The 25,935-nt window shown below is 44.4% G+C and overlaps 1 protein-coding gene across 6 annotated transcripts in view; it reads left to right on the top strand.

Moving 5' to 3' along the window:
- The first annotated feature begins 359 nt into the window (after window positions 1-359).
- Window positions 360-25,935, top strand: part of LOC144819223 (uncharacterized) — a 278,149-nt gene continuing 252,573 nt past the window's right edge. For 5 of the 6 annotated variants that reach the window (XM_078677195.1, XM_078677204.1, XM_078677210.1 and 2 more), the window contains exon 1: window positions 370-572. In XM_078677195.1, coding sequence (XP_078533321.1) covers window positions 506-572 — 67 coding nt within the window. In that variant the 5' untranslated portion in view covers window positions 370-505. Of the gene's footprint in view, window positions 573-25,935 lie in introns of all 6 variants that reach the window. The other variant, XM_078677218.1, reaches the window with a different exon arrangement.

Raw genomic sequence — 25,935 nt, forward strand, 5'->3', positions numbered from 1 at the left:
GAAGATGGGAATGACGCATTAAAGATGGTTTGTCGTTATGTTAAATGTTGGTGATTAACTGTTTTGTAACCCTGTCCTAATAAATGGCCTTTTAGGCTACATGGTGGTATGGCATGTGATTATTGCACAAATCTCTTGCTATTCGGATATGTTGGTTTAGTCAATTATGAGCTGGTATAGCCCTCAGGAAGGATTCATACTCATGACTCTTATTCACTCCAACTGAAACGTCTGCCCACACCCTCCTTTCACAGTACCACAAAGCATCATCAAACCACTTCCTACAAAAGGGAGGCTCAGCTAGAGGTGTGATTTCCTGGCTGAAAGCACCTGAAAAACATAGAAGGAGCATTTCATTTAGACAGCCAGTCTAAAAGCCATGCTTCCAGAGACTAATCACACGTGATCTATTTGCTTCCTTGTAGGACTCCCATTTTGTTAATATTTGACTGAAATGTAATTCATCAATTTTATTTGATTTTGAGAACTGATGTGATTGGATACTATGAAGCTCCTGATGCTCTTCATTTCGCTGATTTTCATGCATGCACTGTGCACCAAAGGACAAAAACGTAAGTGATGCATCTTTTATTGTTTGTTTTTTCAATGACAAAAGAGTGGTCAGGGTGATCTTTAAAAGTGTTGGTAAGACAGAACATTGTGTAAAGTGCTCCTCAACAGGAATCTTGGGATTGCCCACTTATATTTTGCGAAAATGCTGTCAAAATTTTATTTTTTCATGCTAACATCCATAAAATAAAATCTATAACGATTAGTGATGTAGGCCATTCAGAAAATGTAACTTCACATGACCTTCTTTATTTTTAGCATCTTTCGACAGTTTTTTATTTTACTTTTTTTAGGGACCCTCAACATTTTGAATAAGTGCAGCACTGAGGCTGGGATTGCACAGCGCCTGGTGCGCACACATTTAGTACCTTTTCCAAGAGGTTTTCACGTGTGCCTGTCTAGAGCCTAGCTACTAAGGCTGCGGCTACACTATTCTATATGTGGAAAAACAAAGAATCAAAACAAACAGCAGATCTCTATATGAGCAGGATTTTCAAGATGCTGACGTGGAATGCCACCTGAATGCAAATGGTGTCAGAACTCACATATTTACTCACTTACCGGCCTATACATTCCTCTCAATGAATTAGGAGCCAACTGCAGAGATCTGTCTGTAAACTACATGTCACTCTGTGAGTGAGGATAACATGCACTAATCTGGCCTGCTAGATCTCTTCTGCTGGAAATGGAAGACTGCACTTTCAGCCTTCTTTGAGAGAGAAAGCCTTGCTTTGCTACTGCCATGCTGTACTTGTAATGTGAGGAAGCAAGCTGGCACTGCTGCTCCCTATTTTATGTGTCCTCTGATGGCGGAAGCTTGCCTTGTTTGTACCCTAGCTGTACCTGTCCGCTGAAAGAGGGACACTAACACTGTTTCTGTCCACTTTGTACCTGTTCTAAGAAGAACAGGTGTTTTGCTGCTGTTGCCACATCTTATGAAAAACAAAGGATCTAGGATCTGATGTACAAAAATTCATAATAAGAAATTGCAATTTGCATCAAATAATGATTATCAATTTGCCAGTTGATATTAAGAATTTACTAAAATAGATTTTGTAGAAGAGGGTGCAATTTGAGCAACGACTTCTACCAACGGTATTGGTATTTTGTGAACCAATCTATTTATGAATAGGTTGCTTGACAAAATGCCACAAATTGACCTATCTCAATAATATATGCATTAGTTTGGTCGCAAAGTAAGACCTGCTGTGATTTCTTGGAGTCAAAATCATGGTGGTCTGCTGGATCTCGCAGACCACCAGGTTTGTGATTGCTTTTAAATAAAGCAATCTTTATTTTTGTAAATGCAGCCCATTTTCCTAAAAGTAAAATGAGGTGCGTTTGAAAATGAAAAATATATTTTCTACAAACATTCTTTAGAAGCACTGCCGGCTCCCCAAAAATATTTTGGTCTACAATCACAAAGGAGAAAGGGTCCCTTCAGGAGCCCTTCCCGTTTGCAAATGGTTATAATCAGTTTGCGTTTTCAAATATTACATTTTGATAGCAAAACATTAATACATATATTAAGGAACCAGTTTTTGGAAGGGATGCCCTTTAGACGCCCCTTCCAAATACCAATTATGTATTTAATCTGAAACCCTAACTACGATTAGGTAATGTGGTACTGAATCTCAGTTTGGGATCTGAACATTTAAAAATGCCATGTTGCGGTCACAAAAGGGCCAGTTTTGATGTTTGGGACCTTCAAATCGCTTTGTTGAACAGGCCCATAGTGAATGCAGATGCATAACATGCCTTATGAACCAAGGACTAAAATATTTAATGTAAGACACCTTCAGTTATGAGGAAGTCATCTGACCACTGACAAGCAATATTTAAGCACCAAAACATGTTGCGAAAAAGAGAAATAAGGTTCGCTGTTCAACCCCACCGTTTTGAATCTTGTGGTAAGGAGACACCAATAAAAATATTTTAGCTCACCCACACATACATTTATTACAGATCAGATAGTTTTACAAAGAGAGAACACAAATGTTAACCTACATAAAGGACATAGCCTCATTCAAACTAGGGAGCCAATAACTGGGACATTGTACAATCAGAGAACAGCAGTACTCTTGTATGATTCCCAGTGTTACTTTGTGGAACCCAATGACAAAGCATACCACACCAGCTAGGAAGGTGGTCATGGTGCTATGGCTTACCTGTTTCTTCCAAGAGTTTGGTTGTTACTTCCAAGAGTTTTGTAATTCCTGTATGCTTATGTCTGTTTATAGAGCACATACAACAGTTATTTAATTCCTCTCACTCCCTCTTCACTATGTTAGCTGCCTGTGTTGCTCATATCTTGTATGTGTGAGAGAACTGTGTGATAGTGGGAGGATTTTAAGTGCGCTAGGACCCAAAACGTTTGAAACAAGTCCCTATCAGGGCCTATATTCATGTTTTAATCATAAAGATATACTAGTGGTCATATTCTCAAATATTACTGTAGAAAGCTTAAGGTGAGCCATGTCAGCAATTCAGTACCTGTTGCATTTCACATTTTACTTAATCTTGTATCCCCTAAGAGTACATGCAAACATGACACCTCTTGGAAATTATTTTTAGTTCTACTTCTTTGGCCACACCTCTCACATATTTCATCCTTTTTAAAGCACTGGATATTCCTCCTGCTACTGCCGCCTTTCCTATGCCTATTCTTTGAGTGATGGAAGTTTGCACAACGTTTTTGTATGTTTTACCTTTGTTATGTTCTGAAGCATGGTACAAAACTTTGAACTACACAAAAAACAAACGGCAAGTGGGAAACCGTCTTGAAAGTCTATACTTTAAGCAAGCATTGGTAAAGTGAGTAGCTGTCGACTTCAATAGCCATTGGCTTTGTCAATGTTTTTAACCATGTTGCACAGCAGCATGGCTAAGATATGGAAAAAAGCTCTATGACGTGGTCACTGCTTGCCAAAACAATAATATTGACAAAAATGATAGATCACGCATAGGCAAGACCTATTAGGGTTGTCAATGCTTTTCTTCCCCTTGTGACACATCTAAAGAACTGAAACCAAAAGCAAAGCTATCGCAAGCATGCAAGACCAGCAAAATAAAACCAGCTTCCACTGACCAATAAAAGCAAGAGAAAGGAGAGTAATTAACACGCCTACCAATAGTAATTAAGAGAAAGTAAAGTGACCAGCAAGTCTACCAGTGGTAATTCTTGGGTGGGCACTTAGCCCCTTTTTATATTTCTTTTTTTAAATAACAATAGGCTCACAAGAAACAGCACATGCACTATGTAGGAGAGTAGGATCTGCTTCCTATGGTTACTCCCACTTTTTGCAGTGTTTCACTGGTTTTTCGACTTTAGTTTGGCTGTGGCCCGGCTAATCAGCTCCACAGCCTAACTGTTCTCTCTCTAAATTGATACCATGTACTTTAGCTACATACCAGATTGGTTACTGGGCTACCCTTGTGAGTCCCTGTATATGGTACCTTAGGTACCCAGGGCATAGGTACCCCAGAGGCCTACCAGGGGCTGAAGCATGTATTATGCCACCCCTGGACAGCCTTCCAAAAATGCACCACAGGTCTGCACTTGCAGCCTGGGTAAGGTGGTGTAAGCACCCCTTACTGAGATATAGTATACCTATATTATATATATATATATATATATATATATATATATATATATATATATATATATATATATATATATATATTCACTGAAAAAACCATAGGTTATAGACCATATATAGTTAGGGATTAGCATTTAAAAACCTTATTTTACTCACACAAAACCATTGAAATTCCATATATAGTTAGTTGCACTAACTATATATCGCGCACCCGCAATCCACTGCTGATGATGTCACATATTACATCATTCATGACATGGTCAGTGACATCACTGATGACATCACTGATGACATCTCAAATGACATCACTGATGACATCATCCAGTGACTGTGTGTTTCTGTAAAGTTTAAATATGTTTTACATATTGAAGAATGAGTAGATGTAGAAGTGTCTGGATGAAGGATTTAGTAGGTGCGTGACTGACTGTATGAGTGAGTGATTAAATGTGTCTCACTGAGTGCATGGGTTAGTGACTAAACTGTCTTAATTTGTGCATCATTATGTCTGTTGTTCTGTAAACTGCTGCATGTGTTGGTCAGTAGCTATATGAGTAACTATATGGGTTATTGATTGATTGCCCAAGTATTTGTATGGGAGACTGAGTGTGTGTGTGGCTGGCTGGGAGGTGTGTGACTCTGTGCAGATCAATGTGTACTTGTATCAATGATTGTATAAGAGAGTAAGTATGTGTTAGTATATGTTTCAAAATGTAAGGTGCTCTATGTTTAACTGTATAGATTAGAAAATGGAAGTGTGATTGATTATTTACAGGACTGACTAGGTGTGTGAGTAACTCCATGGATGAGTGACAGAGTGTGAGAGTCTGTATAGGTGTATGAGTGCATATGATAGTGTTGTAAAGAGGAGTGATTGTATGTATGAATGATTGTATGGGTAAATGAGTGAATGTGTGTGTAAACATAGGAATCACTGAGTGCGTATGTAGTAACTAGTATTGGTGTGTCAATGGTTTCAAAAATTATACTCTGTATTTAACACTGGGTGTAACAGAGGTTATATTAAAGTGTGAGGAGATGCATTGTATTGTCACATGAATGATATCATCAGTGATGTGGTCATTGATGTCAAATGAGATGTCATCAGTGATCTCATCAGTGATGTCATTTGAGATGTCATCAGTGATGTCATTTGAGATGTTATCAGTGATGTCATTTGAGATGTCATCAGTGATGTCATCAGTGATGTCATTTGAGATGTCATCAGTGATGTCATCAGTGATGTCACTGACCATGTCATGAATGATGTAATATGTGACATCATCAGCAGTGGATTGCGGGTGCGCGATATATAGTTAGTGCAACTAACTATATATGGAATTTCAATGGTTTTGTGTGAGTAAAATAAGGTTTTTTAAATGCTAATCCCTAACTATATATGGTCTATAACCTATGGTTTTTTCAGTGAATTTTCAAGGTTTTTTAAATGCTAATTCCTAACTATATATGGTCTCTAACCTATGGTTTTTTCAGTGAATTTCAATGGTTTTTTAATAGCAAATATCATAAGCTGTCGAATGTCAAGTACGTGGTAAGTAAAAACATTTTCGTGTTTATGCACACTGATCTGCTTTGAATGCTGCCCCCTCCCTCCCCCTCATTTCTATTAGGAGTACTCTTTCTTTGCAGATAGTGAAGGGTAGTTAACGCAGGCCTTTGCCCCCGTTGTAATCCGTCGTGCCTGCTTCTCTCTCCATTTGATTGATTGTTATCCAAGCATTTACTGTTTTAGAATTGGTTCTCTTTGGTTCATTCTCTATTTACAAACAAGCACAGAGTCGCAAAACTCTGTTTAGTCTTTGCAGATAGTGAAAAATCGTGTAAAAAAACAAAAGGAATCGAACAAAATCAGTAGGCCACTAATGGGATCTCTTTTTGACCTCGCTAAAATAGAAACATTAGGAACAACCCCTCATGAGAAATACGAAACTAGTGAGATGAACTGAGCTCCACACCATGATGGCTGCAAGACAGCTCGGCTCCGCCACCCACCCCGCCCAAAATAACGATAAACTCTATGCAAATATTACAAATATATACAACACACCAGCAAAGTAACAGGGTAAAACATTTTATTAAACAACTATTTACATAACTATTTTATACTTTTTGTTGCCCGATCCGGCTAGCTCAATCGATCGAGCATGAAACTCATGCACTCTGATGGTTCAAAGTTTTGAGGAGTGCTTGTAACACTGTCTGAAGCCTATTTGCACTTGTTTCAGCTTCACTATTCTCAAAGTAAAGTGGGGGCTGTTTGAGGACGTGACTGCATTTGTGAACAATGTAATGCGGTGCCACCCTGAACCGCTTGACGGAGGCCCCCGAGGGACGGTGTGATGGCGCGGACTCGGAGGGGGCGCTTGGCTCCGGCTCCCTCCCCAAGTCGTGTTCTCCTGGTGTGGCCTGAGATCGCCCCCGACATAGGTGGCCGGCTCCCGGGATCAAGCGGAACTTTTTGCCTTTTGGTAACTCTTCCATTCTTGACCTTGTCCCACAATCCGTTTCACCTAAAGACACACTGCAGTGGGGCGCCCCTTTACCATTTCAGTTGCCATTCCGCCCGCTTTTGCTACACTGTGCCTCTTCCGCTATTCAGCTGTTTACCGCCCGCTCTTTCGACTACAGCGTCTCGCTCACCATGTAGTTGAGTTGCTCCCGCTCTTGCGGTGCAGCGATAGCCGGCTGCCACAGTACTCTCAAAATGGCGGCCGGCTCTTCAGATTTGGGCGTGGTCCACTAAAATTGCCCTGCGACACCTTGGAACTCGGACGCTTGTCTGCTAGAGATTGGGCTCCATTCTCGAAAGCGTCCCCTCAGCCTTGAAGATTCTACAAAAGTCTTGGGGGCCCCCGACTCCCGCAGGCTTCTGGTGGGGAGCGGCTAGCATTATTGCTTGTGGAATGGCCAAGACGGAGCTACGAAATGGTGGTGCTCTCATGCTAACGCCAGCTTCAGTCTGAAACATCCAGAAACACTGTAGACTACCAATTCGATCAGTTCCGGTAGCGCCCCAACATGACCCGGTAGAGAAGAAATAGCCCTCCCCTCTTTGACTGATGGTTCTTGTTGCCTGTCCCTTCTGTTGTCATTTAACAGAACTATTTAGCCTGCTGAAAGGGGTTGTGTTCCGACCGCTGGTTGGTGGAGACATTTTGACTATATTCTGGACCTGCGTTGTCGCGTAATGCGTCATATGACGCGCCGCGTTAGCGCATCCGGAAGTGATCCGGGGCGCGACGCGCAGCGCGTAACGTAAGCATAACAGGTCATGTGACTTGTTAATAAAACTTTTCATTGGTTCATTTTACTTTTCTTATTCTAATGATGAAAGGCTTGGTCATATGACCTAAAAATTACGCTTTTTATTACTTTCGAACATTATTTTTTCTTAAATATATGTTATAATGTTCCAGGCTAATGTACTTTCCCGGAAAATTTACAACTGTCCTGCAAGTAAAATATATTCCTTTTTCGAGAAAAAGGGCGTTTCTTCGTCCCATGACGGAGCCGTTGAGCAAAAGAGGGTCGGCCTGCTGTCTTAGTCGCCGATACGCCTGAATATGAGATTCTTATCGATCACTTTATGTTGCAGGAGTAGAAAACACAACAGCCCTTGACCATTTATCTTTACTGCGTTCCTGCGTATTATACCTTTTACCCTTCATGTAATTGGTCTGCTTTATTTCACTTGCCTTTTACTGATTCTAAAACAGTGACTATTATTAAAAACTTTACCAATGTATATACTACTACCATGTTTTCTTTTAAAAACCTTTATTGTGAAAATGTCAGTATACAAATACGGGGCTATAACCACGTGGGCCGGCCACGGAGCAAACTGTAATCGTATATGATGAGTAGACATTTACACTGTAGAGGAACGTAACGGGCGGGCCATTAGGTTGCAAGAACTAAAGTGTCTAACAGTTGCGGAATCGGTAGACGTACATTTTATAATTAAAATACGACAGGGCCAGTTACAATAAAATTATCTAGATATACATTTGCGGGCAAGTACCATGGGTGACGTTAATTCGAACTTTCAATAGTACAGTAATCAATAACACATCAGAACTTAATATCAATAGGGATATCGAAATATTCAATCTATTCTCGTCCCCGCCCGCCATGTGCTTCAAAACTGCATACGTATCTCGTGATATCAAGGTTGTGCAACCAGTACACAACAAGGAGTTACGAGTCCCATTTATTCCGGCGCCATTTTGTGCGAGGACGGGCAGGTCCAGGATATAGTCAAAATGTCTCTACCAACCATCGACTATGATGATGTTCATATGCTGTATTTATTAGAGTAACACTCATCTGTCCACATGAAATTAATTTGCCACAATCTAAACATGTCATTTTAATCTTTCCAAAGTTCTTCTAAATATTTGGGACCGTTTCCCTTGCCTCTGATGCTGTCAGTGCCACTTCTTTGATGAATGTACTGGCAGGTCGGGGGTTCTCCTCCAAATCTCTCTTTTATGCAGCACTATAATTAATCGGTGCCACCTCTCCATATGACGATGCATGGTATAGTTACCATAACTATATTTTTTTTCGGTTCCTCTGGAGAGTACATCGTGGCAGATGAAGCGTGTAACGTACCGGGCATTTACCTTTTTTTGCATGTAGAGGAAAGGAAAAAAAAATCGAGCGTCCGAGTTCTAAGGTGTCCCAGGGCCATTTTAGTGGACCAGGCCCAAATCCAAAGAACAGGCCGCCATTTTGAGAGTCCTGTTGCAGCCGCCTGTCGCTGTAGCATCAAGAGCGGCCGAAACTCAGCTGAATGGCAACTGAAACGGTAAAGGGGCGCCCCACTACAGCAGACGAGCCTCCACCTAGGAAGGCCCGTTCACGCCGCCTCCCCCCCCCCCCTTCGGGCACCCCACGCCGTTATTCGGAGCAGGATTGTAGGATGGCCACACCAGTACGGCAACTTGCTAGACACCACCTCGGTGCCTACCAAATCTCACCGCCTTGTGGTGTCTTCTATTCAGAAAACATTGTTGTGCTGCCTTCGACCTATTCGCCGCAAGTGCGCACGCAACTCAGCTGCATAGCTTGCTAGACACCACCTCGGTGCTAACCGAATCTCAGCGCCTTGTGGTGTCTTCTATTCCGAAAATATTGTTGCGCTGCCTTTGGCTCCATTCGCACATCGGTCCGCTACTGACGCCATCTCACAGGCCAACGGGGCGCCCCACGCCGACTTTCAGCATTGTAGGATGGCCACACCAGTGCGGCAACTTGCTAGACACCACCTCGGTGCCATCCGGATCTTGGCATCTCAGCGCCTTGTGGTGTCTTCTATTCAGAAAATATTGTTGCGCTGCCTTTGGCCCCATTCGCACATCAGTCCGCTACTGCCGCCATCTCACAGGCCAACGGGGCGCCCCACGCCGACTTTCAGCATTGTAGGATGGCCACACCAGTGCGACAACTTGCTAGACACCACCTCGGTGCCATCCGGATCTTGGCATCTCAGCGCCTTGTGGTGTCTTCTATTCAGAAAATATTGTTGCGCTGCCTTTGGCCCCATTCGCACATCGGTCCGCTACTGCCGCCATCTCACAGGCCAACGGGGCGCCCCACGCCGACTTTCAGCATTGTAGGATGGCCACACCAGTGCGACAACTTGCTGGACACCACCTCGGTGCCATCCGGATCTTGGCGCGTTGTGCTGCCTTCGGCCTATTCGCACATCGGTCCGCTACTGACGCCGCCTCACGTGCCAACGGATTTTCTACGCTTTTTATACCCTATGCCGCATAACAGGTCATGTGACTTGTTTATAAAACCTTTTCATTGGTTCATTTTACTTTTTCATTTTACTTTTGGTTTCCTAATGATGGAAGGCTTGATCATATGACCTAAAAATAACACTTTTCATTGGATGAAAACTTTTTTTTTTTCCCAAACGATGAAAGCCCCACCTTGTTTCTGGATGTTTCAGACTGAAGCTGGCGTCAGCATGAAAGCACCACCATCTCGTGGCTCCGTCGTGGTCATTCCGCGAGCAATCATGGCAGCCGCTCCCCACCGGAAGCCTGCAGGAGTCGGGGGCCCCCAAGACTTTTGTAGAATCCTCAAGGCGGAGGGGACGCTTTCGAGAATGGGGTCCAAGACCTAGCAGACAAGCGTCCGATTTCCAAGGTGTCCCAGGGCCATTTCAGTGGACCAGGCCCAAAAAGGAAAGAGCCTGCCGCCATTTTGAGAGTCCTGTGACAGCCGCCTATCGCTGCACCGCAAGAGTGGGCGCAACTCAGCTGAATGGCGGATTTTGGCACAGTGTACCAAAAGCGGGCGGAATGGCAACTGAAACGGTAAAGGGGCGCCCCACTACAGCAGACGAGCCTCCACCTGGGGAGGCCCGTTCACGCCGCCTCACCCCCCCCCCCCGGGGCGCCCCACGCCATGCCCAAAAAGGAAAGAGCCTGCCGCCATTTTGAGAGTCCTGTGACAGCCGCCTATCGCTGCACCGCAAGAGTGGGCACAACTCAGCTGAATTGCGGATTTTGACACAGTGGACCAAAAGCGGACGGAATGGCAACTGAAACGGTAAAGGGGCGCCCCACTACAGCAGACGAGGCTCCACCTGGGGAGGCCCGTTCACGCCGCCTCCACCCCCCCGGGGCGCCCCACGCCGTTATTCGGAGGGCGGCAACTTACTGGACATCACCTTGGTGCCATCCACATTTCAGCGCGTTCTGCTGCCTTGGAACTATTCGCACAACAGACCGCTACTGACGACCCACCCCCCGGGACGCCCCACGCCGGATACCCAAATCAGTGCGGCACCCAGGCAACATCACCTGGGTGCCGTCCAGAAATCTGGACGTTGTGCTGCCTTGGGACTATTCGCACAACCGACCGCTACTGACCATTGTTCCTTCTTTTTCCCTAAAAATGTTTAAATGTTTTTACTGTTTTTGTTTTGTTGTATATATTTATAAGTTATTAAAGTTTTATAATCCTACTACTTTGTTGGAGTGCTATATATTTTTAATGTGACACATAATTGTAAAAACTTTGATGTACAAAGAGTCATCCCTGGAATCTTCCGCTTCAGGCTCGGTCCCCTCCCCAATCACAATACAGGATGGTTTTCAGATAGTAGGAACGCGTGTGGTGTGACGGATCTCATCGGGTGTGGGCCTTGATCTACTATAACTCCTTTGAAGAGGGGTGATTCTTTACAGCTGGGGCCATAAACTACATCTGCAAGGCTAGCTGATAGCCTGGGACCGGCCTGGACAATCGGACACAGAGGAAGAGGAGTGTCAGAGGGTGCGGTAGTGAATAGGGCGAAAGGGAGGTGTTGGGCGGGCACAGGGTGTGATTCTCAGGGAAGAGCAGCGCAGATGGGGGGGAGGTTTATTGCCCATGCATAAGACACAGAGCGGGGGTGACCAGTGCCTGGGGGAGATGCTTGCGAGGGTGGGGAGCCATGCTAAGGATCGACAGCGTGCAGAGAGTGGGTCTGGTCAAGTCATCTAAAATGGCTGCCATGCACGACAAAAGTGTGGCATTTGAAAAAAGGCAAGATGGCGCAGACAATGTTTTTCAACACTTCCTGATTTCCTTCTAATCGAACGTTAACAGACGTTGGGGCATATTACCAAAGTTAAGCGATATTTATCCCTAACGATGCTTAGCAACAAATTTTTTACCGCTAAGCATCGTCAGAAATTATCGCAGATAAACCTTGCTATTATCAAGGTTTATCGCAAATGCGATAAAAAACGGCCGCAATGCATTAATATCGCTGAAAAGTCAGCGATATTCATGCATTACCGAGCTAATGCTCTTAGCCATGTTATCCACCTCCCATTGGATAACATGGCTAAGAACTGCTCAGGGCAGGTGTTACTTTTTGGAGATATTCGCGCTTAGCGCGAATATCTCCAAAAGTTGGTAATAGGCGATAGCGATGTTAGCGACTGTTTCCAGTCGCTAACATCTTGGCATGCCCACTTTGCATGTCATTAGTGATAAATATCACTGACATGCAAAGTGGGGCCCAAGATGGTCGCTATCTCCTACTAGCGGTCGCTAACTGGTGTTAGCGACAGCTAGGTAATACGGAGATCATTTTATCTCCGCTTTCTTGGCTTTTAAAGCCAAAAAAGCGGAGATAAACCCCCTTGATAATATGCCCCGTTATCTCTCCCACACTACCGGTCCCCCTGGGCTTAAACGCCGAGATGGTAGGGACTGCATCCCGTGAAGATAGGCCGAGACGTCACTCAGCAGAAAAAAAAGTTAAAAAAAAGTCTATAAACATACAATAAGTTAAAAGTCAATCATTCTTCATTCCTTGTAGTACGCTCCCCAGTCCGCTTCCCGTTACGCTAACCGGGCGCACCCCACCAAAAAAACGATTTTTTAAAAAAAAATTTTGCCCCGCGGAGCCCTTTTAAAGCCTCCACATCAAACCTATGGGGTCAGGGAGGATCTACTATGCCCCCTTATGGTCATTTGCCCCTTCGCTTTGGCCTCCTCTTGTCTCTCGATCCTACCGAGAGACAAGATGGCGGCCGCTACGGACTGTTTGGAATGTTTACAGACGCCGGAGAACCAATCAGCTTCGCTTCACAAAGCTCCGTAACGCGAAAAGTACGCGAAGTGGAGCGCTGCCCGGAGCGCTGTTACAGATATATATCTTTTTTTGAACGTTAATTTCTCAAAATCCACTGGAGCACATATATTGAGACCTAGCAAAGGCACATCGGGCTACCAGTCCCTACAATTTTGCCAAGTTTCGTGCAAATCCATTCAGCCGTTCGATTATTATTATTATTATTTTTTTTGCCCCGCGGGGCCCTTTTAAAACCTCCACATCAAACCTAGGGGGTCAGGGAGGATCTACTATGCCCCCTTATGGTCATTTTCCCCTTCGCTTTGGCCTCCTCTTGTCTCTCGATCCTACCGAGAGACAAGATGGCGGCCGCTACGGACTGTTTGGAATGTTTACAGACGCCGGAGAACCAATCAGCTTCGCTTCACAAAGCTCCGTAACGCGAAAAGTACGCGAACTGGACCGCTGCCCGGTCCGCTGTTACAGATATATATCTTTTTTTGAACGTTAATTTCTCAAAATCCACTGGAGCACATATATTGAGACCTAGCAAAGGCACATCGGGCTACCAGTCCCTACAATTTTGCCAAGTTTCGTGCAAATCCATTCAGCCGTTCGGGCTAAAAGTGAGGCCAACCGCCCTATGGAAAACTCAATGTTAAAAACACGTTTTGGGACCCCCCTTTTTTCTCGGCCCCCCCTTGACGAAACCCCCCCATATTTTCAGGGGCTGCTCAGAAACAAAATGTTCCATTTTCCTGAAAATTTCAGCCAATTCCGTCCTCAAACGCCAAAGTTATTAGACATAGAATTTTCAAAAATCCCATAGAGAAAAAATCCTAACTATATATACCTACTGGCGACCGCCAGTAGGTAATATATATATATATATATATATATTGCAACAAGATATCTCCGACGGGAGAAACTCAATTCACCACAATTTTGCCTTGCGTTTAGGTTGTGCGTACCTCTTCAGGTAAATCACGCTGATGTTTTCTGCAACAGGGTGTCTCCCACGGGAGAAAAATGAGTCGCCACAACCTTGCCTTTGACCATTTATTCGTGCAGGGTGAACAGGACACAGCGTTTTGTCGACATGTTTCGTTTCTGCTGGAAACTTTTTCAAGAGATTACGCCTGCCACATATTCAGTTCGCTGGTTGACTGCAGGTAATTTTTGACAATTTTAACGTAGCTCAACATAGCTCCGCCCCTTAAGAATCACTTCCGTTTGTAAATGGCATTCTGGTACCTGTAGTATGGTCAGCGTCCGATTTGTAAAATGTTTTTTTCAGTGGGTGATGGATGATTGTCCTGTTGTGGTGCCTGCCACTTTTAAAACCTCTGCTCCGATGTCATGATGCTGGTTCCCCCTTCTGTCAATCCCCTTTTCGGATTGAATGGGGGCCGGATACCGGAGTCCAGTCCCCGGGAGCACCGCAGACCCCTAGTCCGAGTAACGGTTCAAACAAGGGAGGTTCAGGTGCGGGGCTGCATGGCGCTTCGTTCCGTAGGCGTCCTCTTCAGGTGAACCACGCTGATATTAATTGCAACAAGATATCTCCGACGGGAGAAACTCAATTCACCACAATTTTGCCTTGCGTTTAGGTTGTGCGTACCTCTTCAGGTAAATCACGCTGATGTTTTCTGCAACAGGGTGTCTCACACATATTAGCCTATTAGTCACTCCTATGGCAGGCCTTAACAATCCTGAAGGCAGAGTGCCCAGTTTTGTGTGAGAGGGTGCCCTAGCATGATCTGAGCCCCTATGCAGCTTTCAGAAATATCTCCTTATAGCTGTTCTGTGATATAGCCATACCATGTACTCTTAAGTGCATTATAATCCTCGCGGTTAATGCTTAGTTTGGTTCGGCTTTTTCAAAACATGTTGTGTAAGGTGTCAAACACTTTAGAATACTACCCCCCCCCCCCCACCAGTTCTGGTGGCGGGGGGTAGCATTCCACCCTTCTAGAGGGAGAAGACATGTACACACTGGTATACCCGGTTAAAGTTTAAAAGAGCCTCACAAAATGGATGCTGCTGCCGCAGACATGAGTCTGACCTCCTGCTGCTGGACGAAACTCCGGCAGGGGAGGCCTGTACAATAGGTTTCCTGTCCAGGCAGGTGCTAGCACCTCCCCAGACAGGCTTTAGTGTATTGGGGCAGGGTGGGCTGCATTCAGTGAATGCTTTTGAGACATTGCCTGGGGCACACAAGGTGCTCCATGCATTTCCCAGTTCAAACCGGTTGCTGGGGCACTCAGCCCCATCTCTGGTGTGAAACTGGACAAAGGGGAAGGGGTGTAACCACCCCACCCCAGGTCCTCCCAAAGGTGGGACCCTAGAGTTAGTCCAACCCCTAAACATAGTATAAGTATAGGAACCCAGTCCCTAGGACTTTAGATCACCCTGCATGAAACTCTGATACATAAATCTTGGACCTTCGACATTCCATATCGACTGGAAGACAGAAGAAATCTCCCTTGTGGTCAAGGAGTGACCACCCTGCTCAAACAGGCACCAAGAGTATATTTGCTGGTCTGCATTTTCGAGGCTCCCGCTGGATCCTGAAGAATCTGCGACACAGGACATAAACTTCAAGACATCTTTGAAGCTGACCCGAGATCCCAGTAAAGCTGAGACCTGTAGCTGACACAAGAGACGTGGGACCGGAACTCCTGGACATCCTGCATTTTTGCAACTGCACCTATTTCCTGAAGCTTCATGAAGTTGTGCATTGGGGTATTTGAAGCTCCTGCCCCGAGCACCTTTTGCACCGAACCTCAAAGGCCTACACTCCACAAGTGTTCCGTGGGCTCGCTTTGTGCAGTTCCGCTTGAGGCTCCTTTGCGGTTCCTAGTCCGTCGGCTAGTGGGCGCCCGCAAAGGACAATCCTTTGTTTATTGAGTTTTCCTGGTTTCTCCAGATGTGCTCTCACTCCTCTGCAAAGGAGGAGTCCCTCAGACCTTACTGGTCTGCACCGAAGCCAATCTTGTTATCCTGCGTGGATTGCTGTTGCTAAGGCTTGTTGGGTCCAATCTGGATTCCGACACTGCAGCACTCGAGATCCTTTGTGGGACAGCTCAAATCCAGCTCCTGGTTGTCATCGATGCCTCTTGGACCTCATGGCTGAAGAGTCAAGCTTCACCTCTTTCACCTGAAAACACCCGACATTGGTTGGCATCTTCCTATCGCCATCCTGGTCACTGGCTAGTGACCCAGTCTCTGTCCCCTCTGCTTTCAGGTTCTTCAGATCTCTGATCCACCCTTGGATCCACCCAGACACTTTTCCTCTGGTCGCCTGAAGCATTTCTTCGCAGCTCTCCATTGGAATCGACGACAAAACCCGACACCAAAAGACACAAGCACTCCGGTGCTCCCGTGGGGCTTGACTCTCGAAGTGTCTAAGTCTAAAAGGGTTCCATCGTAGTTCACCCCTAAGTGTCCTTAATCTTTAAAATTGTAACTTGTTCGTTCTCCATAGAAAGTCAATGGTGATTCGCGGCTGTGTTTAGACACTGCACGTGTCCCAGTGGGTCTCCTGCGTCCCTACCTTGGGTGGTTCCTGGTTGCCCCAGCGGTTCTACAGGTTACAGGCCTGACTTCTATCCCTCACGTGGTTCTTATACCACTATTTTAGTATATGGTTTGTGAGGCCCCTAGGGCATAACGTATACTGTGCAACTTATCGTATGCTAATTAAGTTCCTTGTATTGTACTTTTACCTCTGACCTCATAAAGAGACCACATGGGTTGTGTTTAGAATAAATACATATATACTTGATATATACCTTGTGTGGTGTACTTTCATTTGGTCATTCAAGAGATTATATATTGGTAAAACAAGCTGCTTTACATTCCTTTGAAGACTTAGCCCGAAGGCTGCTCTCCACAGCTACCACTAGGATAGCTTTTTATAAGGTTGACTTTAAACCTACCATCAATAAGGGTTGTTTGGACTGGTGCAAGGTGCCCACTAGAATAGTGACATCATATACCAGGCCAACTTCTCACACGCTATCTCAGGTAAGACCTAAAATTTGTTAAAACAGTCCTTCTTTGGTAGTGCTTTGAGGATTTAAAACTCCGTCCTTCTTAAACCAGGACAATTTATTCCTAAGACATTTTAAGAGGGAACACAATCTTCTGCTTTCGAAATGTAAGCTCTAAGATTGATGAACTAGTAGACTCAGCTGTTTTATACCATAACTAAGACTTAGAAACTCTCACTCATTCACACCTTATCTGCAGTCCATCATATATTAATCCATCCTCCATGTTAGTCTACCCCTTTAGGATTATATTTCATTTTTCATGTGATATTGGGCTGAGAATATAATTTTCAATAATCAACACTCTCCTACTTTTTTACGCTTTGCGTTTTTTGTCTTTACCTCATGTTGGTATTGTCCTGTGCAAATACTGATAATATGAGAGTTAAAATTATCGGTTTGAAGAGGGCAGCAAAGTAATGCGGCCCCAGACTGGTCCTCTGAAACTCTCTTCTTCTCTGTGGAGTGAGCGCACAGAACACCAGTGCAGTGCTCTCTATCTGGGGTTCCTCCATGAGTGATTATTTCACACTTGCTAACCTTTAGAGACAGATGTTCTATCCTACAGGGAGCTGGGTGTCAGGACTCAAGCTCGCAGGAGAACATGTGAATATTGGTATTCCTGCCCTTCATAAAAGCAGTACAAAATCAGAGTTTCAGCACTGTAAAGAGAAGGCACAGGCAGAAGGAAGTTAAGCACATGATGAAGTTCCTGGCACGCCTCAGGGTTATAGCTGAAGGGGAATCCTGAAACTTCACAACTTGGGACTGGCTGGAGGCATATTGTAGGGTTCCAACAAGGCGACTTGACACTTGGAGAGAACAATGGAGGAAGGGAGAATGAGATAAAGGGAGGAAGTGGACCAGGACCCTACCAAAAGAGATAAAACCACACCACAGAAGGAAAGAAATGATGACAAAGATAATTTGTTCTTAGCAAAGGACTGACTGGAGGTAGTGTGGTCCAACACTACAAAGTCTCAGACGATTGTCAAATCGTATTGGCATCAGGATAGTCGAGGAACATAAAAAACACCCAGATGGGAGTGACCAAATTTCCTTCTAAACAGAGGAGAGAGGGGCTTAGAGGGAGGAGTGGTTTGAAACGATAGGCCCCCATTAGGATGGCGGGCGGACTTTGCCCACCCGCCATAGGAGCGGCGGTCCCGCCTTCAGCATTAGGATGCGCCTGCCACACTGGCGGGCGCATCCCTTATTTTTACCATTGCCGCCCGCCGCAATGGTTAAAATGCACATTGTGCATTTCAAAGCACAACATGACAGGCACCGCGCGGTGCCTGCCATGTTGCACTTTGAAATACGGGGGGTACCATAGGTGCTCCCCATGTGCACCCCCCACCCACCCGGACTCCCAGGGGGCCTGCAACGGGCCCCCGCAGGGAGTCTCCGCATGCCTTTCGGTGCCACGGAAAAGCATGTCAGGAAGCCCATCATAATATGGCTGGCGGTGTCTCATAGACACCGCCACCATCTTAAACATTTTCTGCCCCGGCCGCAAGGCGACCAGGGCGGAAAAACGGCGGACGGTGTTTACGTCCGCCACGGTCCCCCCGCCATAGTAATATGCCGGGGGGCATGGCGGTGGCGATCCGCCCGACATCGTAATGGGCCCTATAGTGTCTAGTAGACACTTCATGTTACACATAATTAGAATTGTAGTTCTTTAGAACGTGCGCATAGTATAGAGGTAGGGTGATATACACGTCATCCACAAGATGGACTGTGAGAGAGAGGTGTGAGGATGGGGCTGTTGGCATAGTTTATGTTTTACACAATAGGAAAATAATTCTTAACCACTGGTCAAAGGCAGCTGTGTGCTGACATACATGGGGTGACCAAGAATAACAACATTTAACATAATTTTCTGGAATGCCAGTGAGCTGGGTAACACGATGAAAACGAGTATGGCGCTTAGGATGCTCTTGAGGTATAATCCAGAAGTGGTGACATTACAAGAAAAACACCTCATAGGAAACATGTACTCTCTATCAAGAAGCAAATATAAACTAATGATACACGTGGGGTGCTCTCCAAAGTCACAATATGTGAATGCCTCCAAAGCGATGCTTTGGAAGCAGATTATTACAAATATGACAGGCCTAAAGAAAGACAGATTCTAAAACATCCAATACGTTGAAGCCATACACCATTGACATTTGAGGACAACAGGATTAGAGAGAGCTACAAATACTGGAATAGGAAATTAGAGACACCTATGTAAGCAGGGACATCTGTGCAAAGTAGGAAACTAGGTAACCGATTACTTGCATGGATGGACAAGTGTGATAAGGAGAATAGATAGGACCATCATGCGTGCAGGGCCAGGAGAAGAGGTAGTGTCGGAGGATCAATGCATACGTAAGGAAGCTATACCACTCTTGTATAAACATGGCAGAAGAAGATATGCCAAATTGTGTTTCGCTCAACTCATCCCCATGCTCTCCCAAGAGCAGAAAGACATTATAGAAGATCCACAGAACACAGGAGAGATTGTGGATGCAATCACCCCACCACAGAATGGTAAGGCTCAGGTGGTTTCTCGCAGAGCTCTTCAAGCGTTTATTAGGAAAACTGGTGGAGCATATGCTATCAATGTTCCTGGAGGCCAGGGAGATGAGGCAACTGCCTCCAGATATGCGAATATTCACAGTAAAATTGATTAAAAAGAATGTACATGAAATATTGAAACGCCTTGCCAAGGTTTTCAAAACAAGCTTAATGCATGATTCAATGTATTTATCCACCCAGACCAAGCAGGCTTTATAGCTGGCAGGGCAGCAAGGCATAATATTAGGAGGCTCAGAAAATCTTGGATTTAGCAGTATATTATACGAGAACTAGTGGTAAACCTGTCCCTAGATGCCAAAAAGGTGTTAGACTCTGTGGAGTAGAGCTAACTTGTCACTGTCTTCAAAAGAATGATCATTGGGGTTGAGCTTTACCCTTGAGTAAAACTAATTACTGTACAGAGGGCTGATGGTGCAAATACAAGTGAACAGGTCTTTATCCAAGTCACTCCAATAGACCAGGAGCACCAGACAGGGATGTACACAGGCTCTTTTATTGTTTATTAAGGGCTGGTAAAGATGCACTGGGCAGAGGATTAACATGGACTGAAGGGTGGAATATCTCCTAGTATGTAGATGGCGGATCACTGACATAGTATCGATTACACTAATATAGAATTACACAAATATCGAGGATAAAATATCGAATACAAAAATATCGAATTCCTATCTACAAACAGGTACGTACCAAAATATCGAATCAAAAATATAGTTTAAAAAAATATAGTTAGTCAAAATATCGAATTTTTTTAAATGTCTTAAAAATAATAAAAAATTAACGAAATATTAAAAATAATTAACTAAAATATACTTAAAAATACTTAAATAGGGAAGGAGCTACGCTAGCAACCAAGATGGCCGCTTAGGCTCCCGGCTCCGCCGACCTCCGTCTCCTGCCAGATGGTCCTGTCATCCATCCTGTGTCTACGCCCGACCTCCGTGTGGATGAACCGGTGTACAATCCGAAGGTGCAATCCCGAGACTTTTACCGGCTTAGTAGATGGAGTTATGTCGTGTTTCAATCTGCGGCCTAGCCCAACTGGAAAGCCGGGGCCTCGAGTACTGGCCCAGCCGGGTTACAGTTGAACAACATCGGCCGTAGGAGTCAGCCAGGGTCCGGTCTATCGCTGTGGAGGCTGTTTTTTTCCCGATTTGATGGCGGTCATTCTGGTTGGTTAACATCGAAGGAGTGGCGACGTGACACGATTGAGGCTATGGGCGGAGGACCCCGTCCCTGGGACCCGGTTTGCCCCCCGCTGGTGTCCGGGGGGTCCGGGTCTTCGCTCGCGGTAGCGGAAAGCAGATAGCTGCCGTGATTAATGATAAGTCGCCCTTCAGTGCCTTCCGTTCTGCTCTTGCTTATTCCCCCGGAGAGACCGAGCTCTCTGAGGGAAGTGATCATGATCGATGCTGAGCGAGGAGAGATGGGCCGGACGGAGTTTGAGCCGTCGCTGAGGACTGTACTGGCAGCAATTGGGGCGCTCCATTCCCATGTGGATGCCCTTGTTCACAAAATGATAGCAGTTACACTTGAGACAGGGCGAGTGAGACCGGACTCTGCTCCATCGCAAGAGCTGACACTAGCTAAGATTCCGACGATGGTCATTTTAACTGCGGACGAGGACCCTGTGCAGCAAGTGGTCTTGGAACCCTCGGTCAGAGTATTGGAGGATCGCGAGCCTTGTGCCTCGAATGGAATGCTAAGCCTGACATCGCTGCTGACTGTGGGTGAACTGATCGGTGTTCCCTTCCCAGAGACCCCTGTTGATAACTGTCTTCTGATCGAGACGACATCTTTTCCCTCCCTGGCGGTTACATTGCGGACTTGGTGGAAACAATCCTGGAACTATACGTCGGTGAGGGAGACTTTTCGTTTGGAAGAGGTTCTCAAAGATTTACTATATTTGCATCGTTTCGGACTGAAGTTTTCTGAACTCTTTTCGAACTTTGACTCTCCTGTTGATGCGGTGTTTCGACCTGGAGGGGTTCGCACGTTAGATCGGAAGGGCCAAAGCTGAGACTGATTGACCGGATTTGATATTGTGGCATTACTAGATGAGGGATTTGCTATCGATGTCTTTACGGGAGGTTGGGCGGTGTTTTACAACTTCCCCTGATTAGTTTTTCTGAGTTTTCTGTAAAGAATCTTGCTACCATTGTAGGGGTTGTTTGTTTCTGGTGGGGGGGAGGGGGGACCGGGAGCCCATTTAGAAATGCCCTCCAGCATTTTCTACTTTTAGAATTAGTTAGATGGGGTGACAGGCACACTGCTAGTTGGGGTTAGGCGGAAGCCATATGCAGGGGTGCAGGGTGGGGGGAGGGGTTCTTTTTTCTGTTGTATTGTCTTTGTTTTCGTCTCTATGTTAACATCCTGTCCATATCCTGATAATGGGTGCCTTCCTGATGGGTTATTTGCTTGGTGGGTAGACGGGTCCTGGGGGTGGTATCATCTGCACGGATTTCAACAATGTTTTGCTTTTTAACTGCTGCATACGAGTCACGGTCTTAGTTTTGTCCACTGCTTTACTGTACTACTCTCTCCTGCCACTCAAAATTGCCCTACTCATGATAATCCTGTTCTTATGGGTGGTGGGCCTGTGAACTGTGTCGATTGGATTGGACTTATATTTGTCGTATTTATTTTATGCGGCTGCGCGCCAGTAATATCTCCTGACTCAATTTCTCCCCTGGAGGAAATCCGTCTATTTTACTACACTTGTGTATATTTGTTGTTGTTTATTCCGTAATGTAAGGCACCTGTCGGTTTTTTCTTGTTTCTTCAATTAATAAAAAGATTTATAAAAAAAAAATACTTAAATAACCTTAAAATTATTAAATAATTAATTTAAGTTATAAAAAAAGATTCAATTTTATTTTTCAAAACATATATATATATATATATATATATATATATATATATCACACCAACACTTCCTTCCTCGAGAAAGATCACCACGGACACCTCACATGATTTGCAGCAAGTTTAATCATATAGTCTGCACAGCAACGCGTTTCGACTTAACGTCTTGATCACGCTAAAGAAGCTACACAGTGACCACGCTTAAGTATATTGTTGTGAATAAACATCAACAAAGGACTCACACCATAGTGAAAAATACAAGAAAATGATAAACAGTGGTTCCGCCATTTTTGCCTAGTCACAGACAGTACAGGTAATAGATATAAACAGTTACTATCATACCTTGCCAATGTTGGTTCGCTTGAAAATACCTATACAATTGCAAACAATAAATAATTGCAAAAGAATATATATGTTACGTCCCATAGGTAAAGTTATATAACGCCCCAGTGGGCACTTGTTATATACATAATGTCCAAGCATGACCAACCAATGGCCCGGAAAGTATAGCCCCAGTGGGCAAATAATATACATTTATAATGTTCGAAAATGTCTTGTATAGGCAAAGTCCAAACCACTTTCAACAAGGAATACGTGCCACCACCTAAAAAAATAAACAAATAAACAATACTCAATGAATAATATGTACATTTTTAAAATATTCAAAACTGCAGCAGATAAAACAACAGATTCTCCAGAAATTACATCCTATTGTAAAATAGCAATTTAAACATACAGGGGATAATTAGTGTAAATGAATCGCTAATTCTTCACTAGAATTTAGCCCCTGTGGCATCATAGTTTCGAGGTCTATGATGTATTTGGATTCCAATTTGCGTAGGGTAAGCTTCCGATTGCCCCCCCGGGTGTTATTGGGGACATCATCGATCACAACCATCCTCAACAAGTTCTCATTTTGAAAATGCTGTTCATAGAAATGTCTGGCAACTGGGTATTGCTTGTTGTTATGTCTGATGGCCCTGATATGTTCGAGGACACGTTTCTTGGCACAATGTATGGTGCTCCCTATATATGCCTTATCACATGGGCATAAAAGGGCATATACACAATACATGGTGTTGCAACTCAATCTTTTCTTGATGGTCAATTCCTTCTTGGTGCCTACCATGCGTAAGGTCTTACAGTCTGCACTATTTCTGCAAGCTTTGCATTTCCTGCACCTAATGTAACCACCTTTGGATGATGTATTCGTTTTCCCCTTAGAAGTGATGAAACTAGGACTAAGTTCATCTCTAAGAGAGTTGCACTTCTGGAATTTTATCTGGGGTGTTTGATTCAGATGTTTTTCAAGGTTCACATCAGTAAGCAAAACATGCCAGTGTTTATTAAGTACCTTCCGGACTTGTGTGGCTTGTCCAGAAAACTTGGTAATGAACCGAAGGGTGTTTTTGTCTCCTGAGGCCTCGATATTAGGGTAGAGAAGTTCGTTCCTATCCACTAAATCAACTTTGGCACATGCTTCACTGATTGTTTTGCTATTATACCCCCTCTCCCTGAAGCGTTCAATCATAGTTTGTTTTTCCAGTTGGTAATTCTCGTTCGAGCTGCAGTTTCGTCTGGCACGAAGGAGCTCCCCATAGGGGATGCTGTATACCAGTTGTCTCGGATGAGAGCTACCAGCGTTCAAGATACTGTTACCCGCAGTACTCTTGCGGAACAGTTTCGTTTGTATGGTGTTATCAACAATTTCCACCAGAACATCAAGGAACTCAATCCTGTTGTGGCTCATATGTTCAGTAAAGCCCAAATTGTACTCATTGTCATTGAGAAGTTTGACAAAATCTTCAGATCCCCATCCCAAATCAAACAAATGTCGTCTATATACCTCAGCCACAGGACACAGCGATCATGATGTTCTAACTGGGCGGCCACCTGCTCCTCCCACCAGCCCATCACCAGGTTGGCATAGCTGGGGGCAAAGCAGGTGCCCATCGCTGTGCCCTGTAGCTGGTGGTAGACAACATCATCAAACAGAAAAAAATTATTTTCCAAACAAAATTTTATCATGTTTAGGATCATGCTGGAATGGGACAGAAAGGCAATAGAACGTCTCTTAAGGAAGTACTCCACTGCTCTAAGTCCCAGGTCATGTTTTATAGACGTATAAAGGCTGCATACGTCTAAAGTGATCAAGATGTAGCTGGGTTCCCAATGGATACCATCTATGATGGTAAGAAAGTGAGTGGTATCCTTGAGGTAAGCAGGTAAACTCATGACAAAAGGTCTCAAGTAATGATCAATGAATCTGGATGTGGTTTCTAGCAAGGACCCAATAGATGACACAATGGGTCTCCCTGGTGGATTAGTGGGAGACTTGTGTACTTTCGGTAGCAGGTACAGAACAGGAATACGGGGATATGGGCATTTCAAATAGTTGTACTCTCCCCACTCCAAAAGTCCCTGCGCTTGCCACTCACTCAACATTTCACCATACTTTTTTTGTGATGCTAAAATGCATGATTTGTCTGATCTCACATAACACTTCTCGTCCGACAACTGCCTTATCCCTTCTTTAAGGTATGCCTCTTTATCAAGAACCACTACGTTCCCTCCCTTGTCGGAGGGACGTATGACAATGGATGTATCCAATTTCAAGTTCTCTAATGCTTCCCATTGTTCTCGTGTGAGATTTCTATTTCCTTTCGGTATCTGACAGTATCTCATCTTTTTTAAGTCCTTCAAGACACCCCTTTCAAAAACATCGATAGCATCACACTCCACTAATGGCAGAAATACTGATTTAGGTTTGAAACCACTCTGCGGATTACTGTTACCATCAAGATCATATTGTGACAAATCAACATCATTATTAGAATGCTCTTGTGACGTCAAGATATTAAGTAGTTCTACATCATTCAAATTCAAGTTACTGTGTGTTCTAATATCTTCGGTCACACATGATTGATGTTTGGTGTCAAACCACTTTTTTAGTTTCAATTTACGGGAGAAATAAAACAGGTCAATGCGTGTTTGGGGAAAATTAAAATTAGAGGTAGGGCAAAACGACAAACCTAGTCCCAGTAGTCCAACTTCTTCCTCCGACAGTACACATTGGGAGAGATTCATGACAGTCATGTTTGGGCTTTTTTGCCCCTTGTCATCATTCCCGTTGGGGTTGCGTCTTTTCTTGCATCGTTTTTTGGCTTGCTTGTTCCTCTGTTTCTGCCTCTGCCTCCGCGTCCACCCCCTCTCTGGGAGCCCTGACCCTGCTGTTGGGAATATTGTTCTGTCCTTCCCTGATAAATCATTTGGAACTGGTCTAAAAAATTAGGCATCTTCTTTTGTTTCGGAACTACAGGTGTCGTTTTGATGGAGCCATCCGACATATTCCCATCCGATATGTCACTCTCTGAGATAGTGATGCTGTTGTCCTTACAGATTGGTTTTTTCAGGCCGCCCCCGTCTTTTTCAAACAGGTGGTCGTACTTCTTGTGAAATGTTAATGTACGCCCCGACTCATAGTCTTTATAATCTCTCATAAACTTTCTTTGTTTTTTGGCAGTTATTTCCGCCTCCAAAATTTCCAATCGTTTAGAGAGTGTTGTCATGAAGCTTTCAATCGCTTCCTTGGTTGTGATCTTTTCCAATTCGCTCATCGTTTCATCAATTATCGAGAGAAGTTTTTTGTGGTCTTTTA

The sequence above is a fragment of the Lissotriton helveticus genome, chromosome 1_1 (genome assembly GCF_964261635.1).
Source record: "Lissotriton helveticus chromosome 1_1, aLisHel1.1, whole genome shotgun sequence".
Taxonomy (NCBI): Eukaryota; Metazoa; Chordata; class Amphibia; order Caudata; family Salamandridae; genus Lissotriton; species Lissotriton helveticus.